This window comes from Galeopterus variegatus, unplaced genomic scaffold (genome assembly GCF_000696425.1).
Source record: "Galeopterus variegatus unplaced genomic scaffold, G_variegatus-3.0.2 Scaffold5708, whole genome shotgun sequence".
In the NCBI taxonomy this organism is placed as follows: domain Eukaryota; kingdom Metazoa; phylum Chordata; class Mammalia; order Dermoptera; family Cynocephalidae; genus Galeopterus; species Galeopterus variegatus.
In genome coordinates this window covers 21,606-34,656 of record NW_007731819.1, presented here as the reverse complement: position 1 = coordinate 34,656, position 13,051 = coordinate 21,606, and the positions used below count along the sequence as shown (strand labels likewise).

Genomic DNA, 13,051 nt, shown 5'->3' with positions numbered 1-13,051 from the left:
CTGGAGCCCTGACTGTGGCGTAGACCTCTCTCCTGTCCTCCCAGTTCAACCAGGTGCCTCCTGGATGGCTCTGCTGTGAGACACCATCACAGTTCAAACCCAACTTGCCAACCCAACCCCTGCTCTTTGCACAAACCTATGTTTTGTTCTGTTCCAGCTGAGTACCCCAGACCTCCCACACCCTACCCTGTAGTGCCAGATTAAACCACTTACTGTTCCCAAATATGCAGTGCTACCTTTACCTCCGGGCCTTGGCAGGTGCTGCTGTCTCTCCCCCAAGTCCCAATGTCCTTGCTTTTCTGGCTAACTTCTATTCATTCTCTCTCAGTCTCAGCTTGAGGGGTATTGCATTAGTCCATTTGTGTTGCCATAACAGAAATACCTGAGACTGGGCCGGCCCAGTGGCGCACTGATACAGTGCACTGCTTGGGAGCGCGGCAGCGCTCCCACCGAGGGTTCGGATCCCACATACAGACCGGTTCCCGCTCACTGGCTGAGCAAGGTGTGGGTGCAACACTGAGGGTTGCAATCCTGTTGCCGGACACGAAAAAAGACAAAAAGGAAAAAAAAAAAAAAAAGAAATACCTGAGACTGGTTAATTTATAAGGAAAAGAGGTTTATTTCGGTTACAATTCTGGGACAGTTGTGTCTAGCACGGGCCTCAGGCTGCTTCTTCTCATGGCTGAAAGTGGCAGGCAGCCGGCGGATACAAGCAGATCACATGGCGAGAGGAAGCAAGAGAGACAGAGAGGAGGTGCCAGGGTCTTTTAAACAACAAGCTCTCGCAGGAACTAACAGAGCGAGAACTCACCCATTAATCCTCCCTCCCCCAGGGAGAACATGAGTCCATTCATGAGGGATCCGCCCCCACGACTCAATCAGCTTCCAATACTGCCACATTGGGGATCAAATTTCCACATGAATTTTGGCAGGGACAACACATCCAAACTCCATCATTCCACCCCTGGCCCCCCAAAACTCATGTCACTCTCACATACAAAATACAATCATTCCATCTCAACAGTCCCAAAAGTCTTAGCTTGTTCCAGCACCAACTTAAAAATCCAAAGTCTCATCTGAGTCCAAAAGCAAAAGTCCTTCCAGCTGTGAACCTGTAAAAACAAAACCACATTTATCTACTGCCAAGATACAATGGTGGAACAGACATTGGGTACATGTTCCCACCCCAAAAGGGAGGAATAGGCCAAAAGAAAGCAAAAACAGGCACCAAACAAGTCCGAAACCCAGCATGGCAGACATTATGTCTTGTACCTCCAAAATAATCTTCTTTGACTCCAAGTCCTGCATCCTGGGCATAATTGGGCATCTGGACCCCCAAAGCCTTAGGCAGCCTTGTTCCCACAGCTCTCCCAGGCACAGCCCATTGGGCTGCACTGGTACCTGCAACTATTCCAGGCCAGTGTTGCACGTTACCAATGGCCCCCAAGTTCTGGGGTCCTGGAGGCAGCCCCACTGCTTTGGCTCTACTAGACATTTTGAAAGTAAGGCTAGGCCTGTGAACCAAACTGACTACATTTTCCCTGCAGAGGACCCTTTGTTACTTTTCCACTCCTCAGTCATGAGACCCTTCAGGGCAAATGATTACCCCGTGGACTGCCCTGACAAAACAGACTGAGATAAGAGGAAACAGATATTTAGTGAGTTGCAAAACCCCTCCCCAAGGCTTGTCTACTATAATTATAAAAGTTACAGATTAACCTTAAGACCCCTTTAGGAATTCCTACCTGCACACAAAGCATCAAAGTGACTGCTACAATGACCCCCCTGGGGTGACAGTGATGAACACCACTGCCTACTGAGCATGCGCCCATGACGTGACACAACCAGGAAGAACAGAAAGGACCACCTATGGTTACGCTGGCCTGCCACCCCTTAACTCCTTTCCCTATAAAAGACCCTGAACAGCTCCCCTCCTGGAGCTAGCCTTACTGTTGCTACCCTCCTTATGCATAAGTCTATCTCCTTTTTTAATAAAGCGTTGCTTGCTTTACTGCTGGGTACATTGTTCATTTCTATGACTTTGGAATCTGAGAGCCTAATTTAATCACTGGCAAAAATTGGAAAGCTTGGGGCACCAGAGAGGACTCTAGCTGCAAGAGGCAAGTGGCCACTGGGACTATTTTGCTCCCATGTCTCTGCTGCTGGTAGATCTCTCCTGGAGTCCCTGGCCTAAATTCTGACAAGGCAATGCTTTATTCTCTTTACCTTTCTCTGGTTTTCTGAGCCTTCTTCCGCTGTTTGGTTGGATTGTATCCACTACTATGTAGGTGCACCCTGGAGGGCTCCTGGCTGTACTTTGTTTTTCTATTTATTTTTTTTTTTTTCCTTTTTGTCTTTTTTACTGACCGGTAACGGGATCACAACCCTCGGTGTTGCGCCCGCACCGCGCTCAGCCAATGAGTGGGAACCGGACTCCACATGGGATCCGAACCCCCAGTGGGAGCGCCGCCACGCTCCCAAGCGGCACACTCTCCAGTGCGCCACCGGGCCGGCCCTGTACTTTGTTTTTCTGATTTAAATCTAGTCAATACTTTTCTTTATGCTGAAAACAGTGGGGAGAACTGCTTTTATCAATTACCGTTAATGGAATAGGTTGGCCACACCAATTGGGACTAGGCTAAACTGCACCCCACTGCTCCTCTTTTCTCTTTGTTTGTTTGCTTGGTTAGACATTTAGTTGAGTAAAGGTAATCTGAATAAACCTTCCAATCCTTGCAACAACTTTTGGACTTTCAGGTCATTTGTTTAAGGCGAGAGGGCAGGCCGAGCCTGACCTATTGTAACAATTTCCCTGGTGGGGGTTCTCTGTGGGGGCTCCGACCCCACTTTCCTATTTGGCATTGCTCTAGTAGATGTCCTCTGCAGTGGCTCCACCCCTGCAGCAGGTCTCTGCCTGGGCTCCCAGGCTTTTCCATACATCCTCTGGAATCTGGGTGGAGGCTGCCACTCCTCCACTGCTCTCACGTCCGGCCGGCCTACAGACTTAACATGACATGAACACCACCAAGGTTTCAGGCATCTACTCTCCAGGGCTGCTGCACAAACCACACTTGGAGCCACTCCATCCAGAGCAGCTGGGATGCAGGGAGCAGGTTCCCAAGGGCCACTGCATCCAGGTCTCTCCTCCAGGATAACTCAGTCCTTCTAGGCCTCAGGGTCTGTGATGGGTGGGGCACCCTTCCAGACTTCTGAAATGCCTGTAGGGCTTTACTCTCATTTTCTCCACTATTAGCATCTGGCTGCCTCACTGCCAAGATAATGTCTTTAGCAACCAGTTTATCTGCTTCACCCTCATGTTCTTCTCCTGCCCTCCGCTTCTTTACCACATGGCCAGGCTGCAAATTTTCCAAATCTTTATGCTCTGATTCCCTTTTAAATTTTGGCTTTACATCATGATTTTGCTGCCATAACCCAGAGTAGGCTCTTAAAGGCAACCATGCAGTGTCCTTAATGCTTTGCTGCTTGGAAATTTCTTCCACCAGATACTCTGGTTCACAACTCTTAAGTCCCACCTTCCACAAAGTCCAAGGGCATGGACACAATGATGCCAAATTCCTTGCTATGGTGTAGCAAGGGTGAGCTTTTGTCCAATTCCTGATGAGCTCCTCGTTTCTATCTGAGACCTCATCATCCGCATGGCCTTTACTGCTCACGTTTCTATCAGCATTCTTCTTACTACCACATAAGTCTCTAAGACATTCCAAACTTTCCCTCATCTTTTTCTCTTCTTCTAAGTCCTCCAAACTCCTCCAACCTTTGCCCATTACTCAGTTCCAAAGCTGCATCCACATTTTCAAGTATCTGTATAGCAACACCCACTCCTGGTACCAATTTTCTGTATTAGTCTGTTTTGTGTTGCTATAACAGAATACCTGAGACTGGGTGATTTATAAAGAACAGAGGTTTATTAGGCTTACGATTCTAGGACAGTTGCATCTGGCACGGGCCTCAGGCTGCTTCTACTCATGGAGGAAAGTGGCAGGCAGCCAGCGGGTACAAGCAGATCACATGGTGAGAGGAAGCAAGAAAGAGAGAGAGGAGGTGTCAGGGTCTATTAAACAACAAGCTCTCGTGGGAACTAATGGAGTGAGAACTCGCTTATTAATCCTCCCTCCCCCAGGGAGAGCATGAATCCATTCAGGAGGGATTCGCCCCCACAACTCAATCAGCTTCCAGCACTGCCACATTGGGGATCAAATTTCTACATGAGTTTCTGAGGGGACAACACATCCAAACTCCATCAGGTATGATGGTTAATTTCACATATCAACTTGATTGGGACATGGGGTAGCCAGATATTTAGCCAAGCATTACTCTGAGTGTGTCTGTGACGGTGTTTCTGGATGAGATGAACATTTGAATGAGGAGACTAAGTAAAGTAGATTGCCCTCCCTGGTGTGGGTGGGCCTTGTCCAATCAGCTGAAGGCCTGGATAGAACAAAAAGGCTAGTAAAAGAGAGTTCCTTCTGCTTGACTGACTTCAAGCTGGGACACGGATTTTCTTTGTCTTTGGACTTGAGCTGAAACATTCACGGCTCTTCCTGAGTCTTAAGCCTACCAACCTTTGCACTGGAACTACACCACTGGCTCTCCTAGGTCTCCAGCTTGCTGACTGCAGATCTTGGACTTGTCAGCTTCCATAACTGCATGAGTCAATTCTTTATAATAGATTCCTTTCCATACCCTATTGGTTCTGTTTCTCTGGAGAACCCTAATACAGAGGGCCATCTCCCAACTATCCTCCCCCTGCTGAGATTGCCTTAACTATGCCCCTATTTTGTCCCCCCTCCCCCCACAGACCTGGCCTCCAGTTCTTCAAACCCTAACCACACAAGGCCCAATCCCTCCAACTGCACCCACTGGATTCAGAGCCACTCAGACATGCTGTCAGATCTGTCTCTGTAACTACGGTGCCCATACACACTTGGCACAGAGAAGATGCTCAATAAATTCATGTGGAGGAAATGCAGGTGAGAGTTTCTGTGAGCAATCATTTGGCAAGTTTGAGTGCCCTTGATATGCTATGCTCTGTGGCTGCAGCAAAGAACAAGATACGTGTGTGCCCTGCCTTCACAGAACTTTCTACGGGGAAAACAGACCTTGACATGACCTACATTTCCCATCTGCAGAATGGGAAGCATACTCACTCAAATACTGGGCAAGCTCTTTGGGGGTGAAAATATGCAGCAGACTTCAGGAAATGGTTCAGAAAATGGGCCATTCTGGCTCAATTTCATTTCTGATTGTCAGGCAAATAAATAAAAAGAACATTCTTATCTCCCATTCTCAAGTTTTTTCCCTCAACGTTGGGAAACCATTTTCTAGCCTTGGGAAATAGTGCAGCACAGTGGGGCTTGGGACTTTAACCCCTCAGGCCCCTCCTCGGGCTTCAGGTGCCCTCCATAACGTTGGGAAACCATTTTCTAGCCTTGGGAAATAGTGCAGCACAGTGGGGCTTGGGACTTTAGCCCCTCAGGCCCCTCCTCGGGCTTCAGTTGCCCTCCATGCAGGTGCCCTCCATATGAAATGGGACAGTGTGCCCGGGACGTGGGAATCACCCTGTCCTTCCTGACCATGCATCCTGGGCTCTGCCACGAGGCTCTGGGGGCCACGGCAGGGCAGCTCTGGTGCTCATTGTCTAGGATGGGGAGGGTAGAGGAGACTGACGTGTATGTGGACTGATAACCTGGAGACTCAGTGCAAAATTTCAAAACATAAAGTCCCAGGTATGAACTCAACTGTTGTTGATTTGTTTTTTCTCTTAGATGAGAAAAGCGGAAAAGTTCTGATTCATCCAAAATCTCAGGGAAGGAGGAACAAGCTAAGGAAAAAAGAGATCTGAACCAAGAGTCAGGAGATGTGGGTTCTGGGCCCAGGACACCCAGATAAATTTAAATTTTAGATAAACAACAAATAACTTTTTAAGGATATCTCATATACTGCATGGAACATATTTCTATTTTAAAGGTACTTATCATTTATCTGAAATTCAAATTTATCAGGGCTTCGTATATTTTTATTTGCTAATCTAGCAACCCTATCCCCTAGATTCTCATTTACACATTTCTTCCGAGGCAGGTGCTACTGTGACTTCTCTCAGGACTCTCACAGGCAAGAATTATTCATTTTGAAGCATTACCCAGGATAATCAAAAGGTGGAAACAGCCCAAATGTCCATCAACTGATAAACAGGTAAACAAATGTGGTCTATCCATGCAATGGAATATTAATCACCCATAAAAAGGAATGAAGTACTGATACATGCTACGTCATGGATGAATCTTGAAAATATTATGCAAAATGAAAGAAGCCAGTCACAAAAAAGCCACATATTGTATGATTCTATTTACATTAAATATCCAGAATAGCAAAGCCGGAGACAAAGAGCAGATTGGTGGTTTTCCAGGGAATGGAGTAGGGGGGAAATGGGAAGTGACCTCTAAATAAGTGTTGGGTTTCCTTTTAGGGTGATGGAAATATTCTGGAACTAGATAGCAGTGATGGTTGCACACCATTGTGAATGCTCTAAATGTCATTAATAGTAATTTTTATGTTATGTGTATTTTACCACAATAATAATAATAACAAAGAATTGCTTATGTTAACCTCAATACACCTCCTCCCAATGTATTATGGGTTGAATTATGTCCCCCCAAAAGATATGCTGAAGTCCTAGCTCCCGGTACCTGTGAATGTGATCTTATTTGGAGATAGGGTCTTTGCAGATGTGATCAAGTTAAGATCGGGTCTTTAGTGGGCCCTAATCCAATATGACAAGTGTCCTCATAAAAAGATGTGAATACAGAGACACACAACTGGGAGAAGGCCAGGTGACCAGGGAGGGAGAGATGGGAGTGCTGCAGCTGCAAGCAAAAGAACATCTGGGGCTACTGGAAGCTAAAGGAGGCACAAAAAGACCCTTCCCTGGAGGCTTTGGAGGGAGCACAGCCCTGCCAACACTTTAGTTTCCAACTTCTGGAACTCCAGAACTGTAAGGGAAAACGTTTCTGTTGTTTTAAGCCACCACGTTTGCGGTATTTGTTACAGCATAAGGAAGGCATCCTCTGAGCATCTCCACGCCCACCCCCGCCCTGCCAGAAATGCCCTCCGAGCTTTGAGAAGAAGCACACAGCCACAGACACCTCATTCTGTTGCCTCAGTTTTAAATATTTATTTAAAATCCAGATGGGAAAAAGAGAAACAGAACCCATTGGGGTTTTAACACACTGACACGTGGACAGAGACGTAAACGAGGACAGCAGAAAAACCCGAGAATGAGACAGAGGCCGGGTGGGGACTGGCGGCGTGGGGAAACTGATTGCTGAGATGAGGCCCGAGACGCTACACAAATGCACTTCGGTGCGCAGTGTCCAGGCTGGGGACGCAGGGCGGGGGACACAGGAAGAGTCTGGGGTGGGAGGGTGGGCCAGAGTGAGGTATTAAATAATGAAAGTCAGATCCAATTCCCCAAGAGACACAACTTGAGACGAGAAATACACAAACAGAGACGTTCACATAAATTTTTCCCCTTCTATAAAAATAATTCCTTAGTTAAAATAACCTCGAAATCCAATTCAGGCACTGAACGATATAGTACAATTCAGATTATCGTGCTGAACTCCGAGATTCCCATAATTATTCCTTCTCCTCAGCCCAAATGTACACTTGGAGCCATGACAGTGGGTTTCTATCGAATTTAAGGACAATGAAAAAGCAAGAACCATGATGGCATCTGGAAGGTTCGGCTCCTGAAAGGAAGTTATATGGCTTGGTGAGATGGTTTAATATGTATAGTCCACCTTCAAGGCCAGCCCTGACCCAACACTCCTCTTGCAATTGGTTTCTTCAAGGTCAAGGCTTCTCCCAGGACCTCTCCAGGTCAGGCCCTCCAAGGGTAGCCCTAACCTCCCTCCAGGACCACAAAAGCCCAAGTCAAAATGCTTCATGCCCAGGCCTCTTCACTGCCTGAAAATAATAGACATTTCAAAGTCCTTAAGTTAAAAGGTAAATCTCTCTACTTCTGGTTTCCGGTAGTTTTTTTTCTTTGTTTTATTCTTTGCTTTTTTGTTGTTGTTGTTTTTATTTATTTATTTTTTTTCTTTTTTCCTCCTTAGCAGATTACCTGACGAGCACCAGAGTGATGCTAGGAAAATTCAAAAATTCCCCAAACTTTGTCACTTGGAGGAGAGAGAAAGATGTGGCCAATGCTCCACATCGAGAAGTTTCTTCCAAGTCTGTGGCAAAAATGGTAGCACCTTTAGAATCTTAAATAGGTTTTTTTTTTTTTCTTAAAAAAAATCACATACTCTACGAGAGACGGATGCGAGCACCAGCGATTTCACAGTGGGAGGTAGCAAATATGGGCACCCACCCCAGGGTCTCGCCTCTTCCCACCCCTGGCTGCTCTTTCTCACCCTCTCACCTCTTTCCAGGTGAAAAAATAGTAACACACCTTCTTTTTGCTTGTTTAAATAATATATATGCTTCTTTCCTTTTCACCTTTTTTCATGTCTCCTTTCTAATATTGCACATCAAAGGCTCCCTGGCAGGGACCAGCTGACGAGATACCCCCTTCCCTCAAGTTGGCTTGAACATGGGGCTCTTTGGGCAGGAAGCTGGGGAGGGAAGGGGGTGGCGCAGAGCTGGGAGACAGGCCACGGGGCTCAGGCAGGTTGCAGGCCCAGCTTTCTCTGGCTGGCTCTTTGGTTGGTCTTTGGGGCTGAGCTGGGATCAGTCACTCCCAAGGACACCCAATCCCTTGCTACCCCCACCCACTTGTACTGGGCAGACAACAGCTGGGGCCTGCCTAAGGATCCCTAGGCAGAGCCACCTGCCCCTTTGGTCTTTGGGGCTGAGCTGGGATCAGTCACTCCCAAGGACACCCAATCCCTTGCTACCCCCCACCCACTTGTACTGGGCAGACAACAGCTGGGGCCTGCCTAAGGATCCCTAGGCAGAGCCACCTGCCCCTCGGTACCCTCCCCTCGCCTCCTCCTCTTCCCTTCCCCAAGAGGCCTAGAGGAGCCAGGAGGCCAGAGGTCAGAGGAAGCATGCAGGTCCAACTTCGAGGCGGTATTGCTTCCCTGATGAGGCAGGAGGGAGGTTGTCCACGCTGATGATAGGCAGCTGCTGGGGGTCCTGGGTCCGGAAGGTGAAGAGCGTCTGATGCCATCGGCCATCCTGGACCTGAGGGTAGAAGTAAAAGCAGATATGTGTGTCCGTCACGGTTCTCATCATACATCATGTACATTTGCCCCACCATCTTTCATCACAATTGTTAATGGCTGCATGGTATTTCACCATAGCAATGACCTATATGTGCACATTTCAAGTACGTCCAAGTTTTTATTCTTATAAGTGATGCTGTAATGACCATCAATGTAGCTAGATCTTTGTGCACGTTCTTAATTATTTCCTTAGAACAAATTCTAGAAGTAGAATTGCTGGCTCAAACGATAGGTATGTTTCTAAGGTTTGGGGTATATACTGGATATATGAGGGCATTTCAAAAAGTTCATGGAAAAATAGAATTAAAAGATAATATGAATATTCCTATGAACTTTTTGAAGTACCCCTGTACATTTGAATATAGATAAATAGCTGCTATCCAGAAAGTCTCTACCAATTTATTTTTTCCAGTAGCTTCATGTGAGAGTGTTGATTTCCCCACATCCTCACTAACACTGTATATTATCAGTTTTATTTAATCTTGTAGAACTGCTTTTTGCCTTTTGACAACTTTCCATCTCCCCCTCCCCTAACAAGCCTGTTTGGGGTATCTCAAAATGAACAGAAATATTAAAAGAAGAAATTAGCCTGACTAGGATGGGGACAGAGAGAAGAGAAGAAATATATAATCTCTTTTAAGCAGTCTTACAAATAAGTATAGTATCTACTAGCCTGTAAAATTTTTACCAGCCCAAACCTCCCCTTAGAAGGTTTGCAGAGAGACGAGTGAATAAAACAATTTTATAAAACTGTTATAATAAATTTACTACACAAAGATAAAAAATTATTTATATCATACTAACATATTATAGCATAAAATTATTAGATATAATCTTATAATAAACACAAGTTTTTCCCAACAAGTTTTTTCCACTTGACCATGCAGGAGGGGCCTCTGAGGGGCTCCAAGAATTACCTTGCAGCCATCTATGGACACTTCTGGCCTAAACTGACCCCCAGCTTCAAAGATCTGTCCATTCCAGGCACGGAAGCGCACAGGCTGCTTGGCTGGGGTCTTCCCGGTGCCCTCCTGCCACACGGTCATGTTCAGGCAGTGGATGGTTATATGCTGCGTCACCTCAGAGCTGAGCAGGTGCAGAAAATTCATCTGGACCCGGCTGACAGCAAACTCAACCTGTAGAGAAGACACAGCAGGGGGCTGCCTGCAGCTCTCAGAATTCCCCGTCTCCCTCTGGAGGGAATAGGGATAAGCCCGTTCCTGGGACACATCTCCCGACTCTGCTCCCAGACGTGTGTCCACTTGAAAGACAGTGAAATGGAGGTCTGTGCAAGCTGGTCCCACAGTCCCTTGGCTGTGTAACTAGGAAGGGCCTTCCTGACTCCAGAGCCAGAGCTTCGAGGGCCCTGCTGTGATCCAACTCACTTCCCCACTGTATGGGTGGTTATAGTGGATTCTCATAATTTTATGTTGCCTCGGCATCCATCTGCAGTGTAAATTGAACTTTCTCGAGATCCAAAACTACCTAATTTCAAGAAATATTAAAAACTAGAGGGGATCCAATCAAGATTGCAGAATAGACAGTCCCCAGCATCACTCTCTCCCACAAATCAACCAAATTTACAACTATAAAAATATAACATCAGCCAAGCCGGGGCCACTGGAGCTCAGGGGAAGAGGAGGAGAGACCTACGGAGTTCATGAAGAGGGGAGAAGCCACAATGAGAGAAAGAAAAGGCTGCTCTGAGCATTTCGGGCCGCGGCTGCTTTAAGGCTCGAGCTGATGAGCACAGGGAGCAGGAGCCGGCAGAAGCCGCGGCTGTGCCCTTCAGATGGAGTTACTTGGAGGAGGCAGGAGAGAAGAGGGCCTTGGTGGCCCCAGGACAGCAAGACGACTAACAGGGTTCCCATGGACCCACACAGGAGCAAGGAGCCAGAACAACTGAAAAAAGGGAGCCATTCAGGGGCCGGCAAATCATCACAAGGGACCGGTGCATGGGAGGTGTTTGCAGCACGGAGGGGGAGGCCCACCAGGGGAACACTGGGGCACAGCAAGGACAGCTGATCTTCCCCCCAATCAGCACAGAACCACTCAGAGGAGACTGGTCAGGAATGCAGAACTGCGTGGGGTGCAGTTTGATGAAAAAACTTAGGCCCAGATCAGAGTTTCTACAGGACGCAGATCCACATGGTCTCTGGAGAGCCTGAAGTACCTATAATGTCAACCATTAAACCCTGAGCTGCACAAAGAGCCTTCCCTAGGGAAACAGCAGCAAATCAGCAATTTAAACAACCACACAGCTCAAGTACTGGTTCCCACAGGAAGTTCCCCCATGTTAGAAGTAAAGGACAAAAAATTAGTTCCAGGCCAGGCACACCTCCAGCACCTTGGGTTCTGCCTGGGAGACCCCACTCCCACTTCCAGGCAAACTGCACTAGTACCTTGGGGCCAGCCTGGGGACCTGAAGCATGGGGAAGTGGACTGGACCCACCTCCTACAACCAGACACACCACGCCAGCACCTTGGGGCCTGCCCAGGGACCCGAGGCAAGGAGAAGGGGAATAGTCCTCTCTCCCACAACCAGGCACACTGCACCAGTGCCTCAGGGTCCGACTGGGGACCCAAGGCATGAAGAAGGGGACTGGACCTCTCTCCCATAACCAGGCACACCAAGCCAGCGCCTCAGGGGCCCGCTCACAGTCCTGGGGCATGGAGAAGGGGACCAGACCACCCTCCCACAACCAGGCACACCACACCAGCACCTTGGGGCCTGCCCAGGGACCCGAGGCAAGGAGAAGGGGAATGGACCTCTCTCCCACAACCAGGCATACTAAGCCAGCACTTCAGGGCCCACCCAGGGACCTGGGGTATTGAGTCGGGGACCAGACCACCCTCCCACAACCAGGCACGACATGCCAGCACCTCGGAACCCACCCAGAGACCCAGGGCATGGAGAAGGGGACTGGATCTCTCTCCCACAACCAGGCACAACATGCCAGTACCTCAGAGCCCACCCAGGAACCTGGGGCAAGGAGACGGAGAATGGACCTCTCTCCCACAACCTGGCACACCAAGCCAGTGCTTCAGGGCCCACCCAGGGACCCAAGGCATGGAGAAGGGGACTGGACCCCCTTCCCACAACCAGGCACACCATGCCAGCCCCTTGGGGCCTGCCCAGGGACCCGAGGCAAGGAGAAGGGGAATGGACCTCTCTCCCACAACCAGGCACACCACGCCAGAGCTTCAGGGCCTGCCTGGGGAACCAAGGTCTGGAGAAGGGGACTGGACCTCTCTCCCACAACCAGGCACACCAAGCCAGTTCCTTGGGTCCCTCCCAGTGACCCGAGGCATGGAGCCAGGAACCATACCCTCCTCCCACAACAAGGCACACCACGCCAGTACCTCGGGGCCCACCCAGGGACCTGAGGCAAGGAGAAGGGGACTGGACCTTTGTCCCACAATCAGGGACACGGTGCCAGCACCTCAGGGCCCTCCCAGCCCAGAGGCATGCAGAAGGGGACTGGGCCCTCCTCCCACACCAGGCACAAAATGCCAACACCTCGGGGCCCACCTAGGTACCAGAGGCGTGGAGAAGGGGACGGGACCCTCCTTCCACAACCAGGCACACTGTGCCAGTACCTCGGGGCCTGCCCAGGAACCAGGAACATGGAGAAGGGGACTGGACCCCTCTCCCAAAACCAGGCACATGGCACCAGCGCCTTGGGGCCTGCCCAGGGACCAGAGGCATGGAGAAGGGGACCAAACCAACCCCACAACCAGACATACCGCCAGTGCCAAGGAGCATGCCAAAAACAGCACCTCCACGTGGGTGGCCCACCACA

General features: G+C 48.9%; 1 protein-coding gene across 1 annotated transcript in view; it reads right to left on the bottom strand.

Annotated features, from left to right (window-relative positions):
- Nucleotides 1-7,167: 7,167 nt before the first annotated feature.
- Nucleotides 7,168-13,051, bottom strand: part of LOC103605293 (collagen alpha-1(XXVII) chain-like) — a 27,189-nt gene continuing 21,305 nt past the window's right edge. Inside the window, exons 15-17 of the mRNA XM_008589871.1 lie at nt 10,166-10,384; nt 8,985-9,207; nt 7,168-8,851 (exon numbers count right to left, since the gene is read on the bottom strand). Coding sequence (XP_008588093.1) covers nt 9,061-9,207; nt 10,166-10,384 — 366 coding nt within the window. The 3' untranslated portion in view covers nt 7,168-8,851; nt 8,985-9,060. The remainder of the gene's footprint in view (nt 8,852-8,984; nt 9,208-10,165; nt 10,385-13,051) is intronic.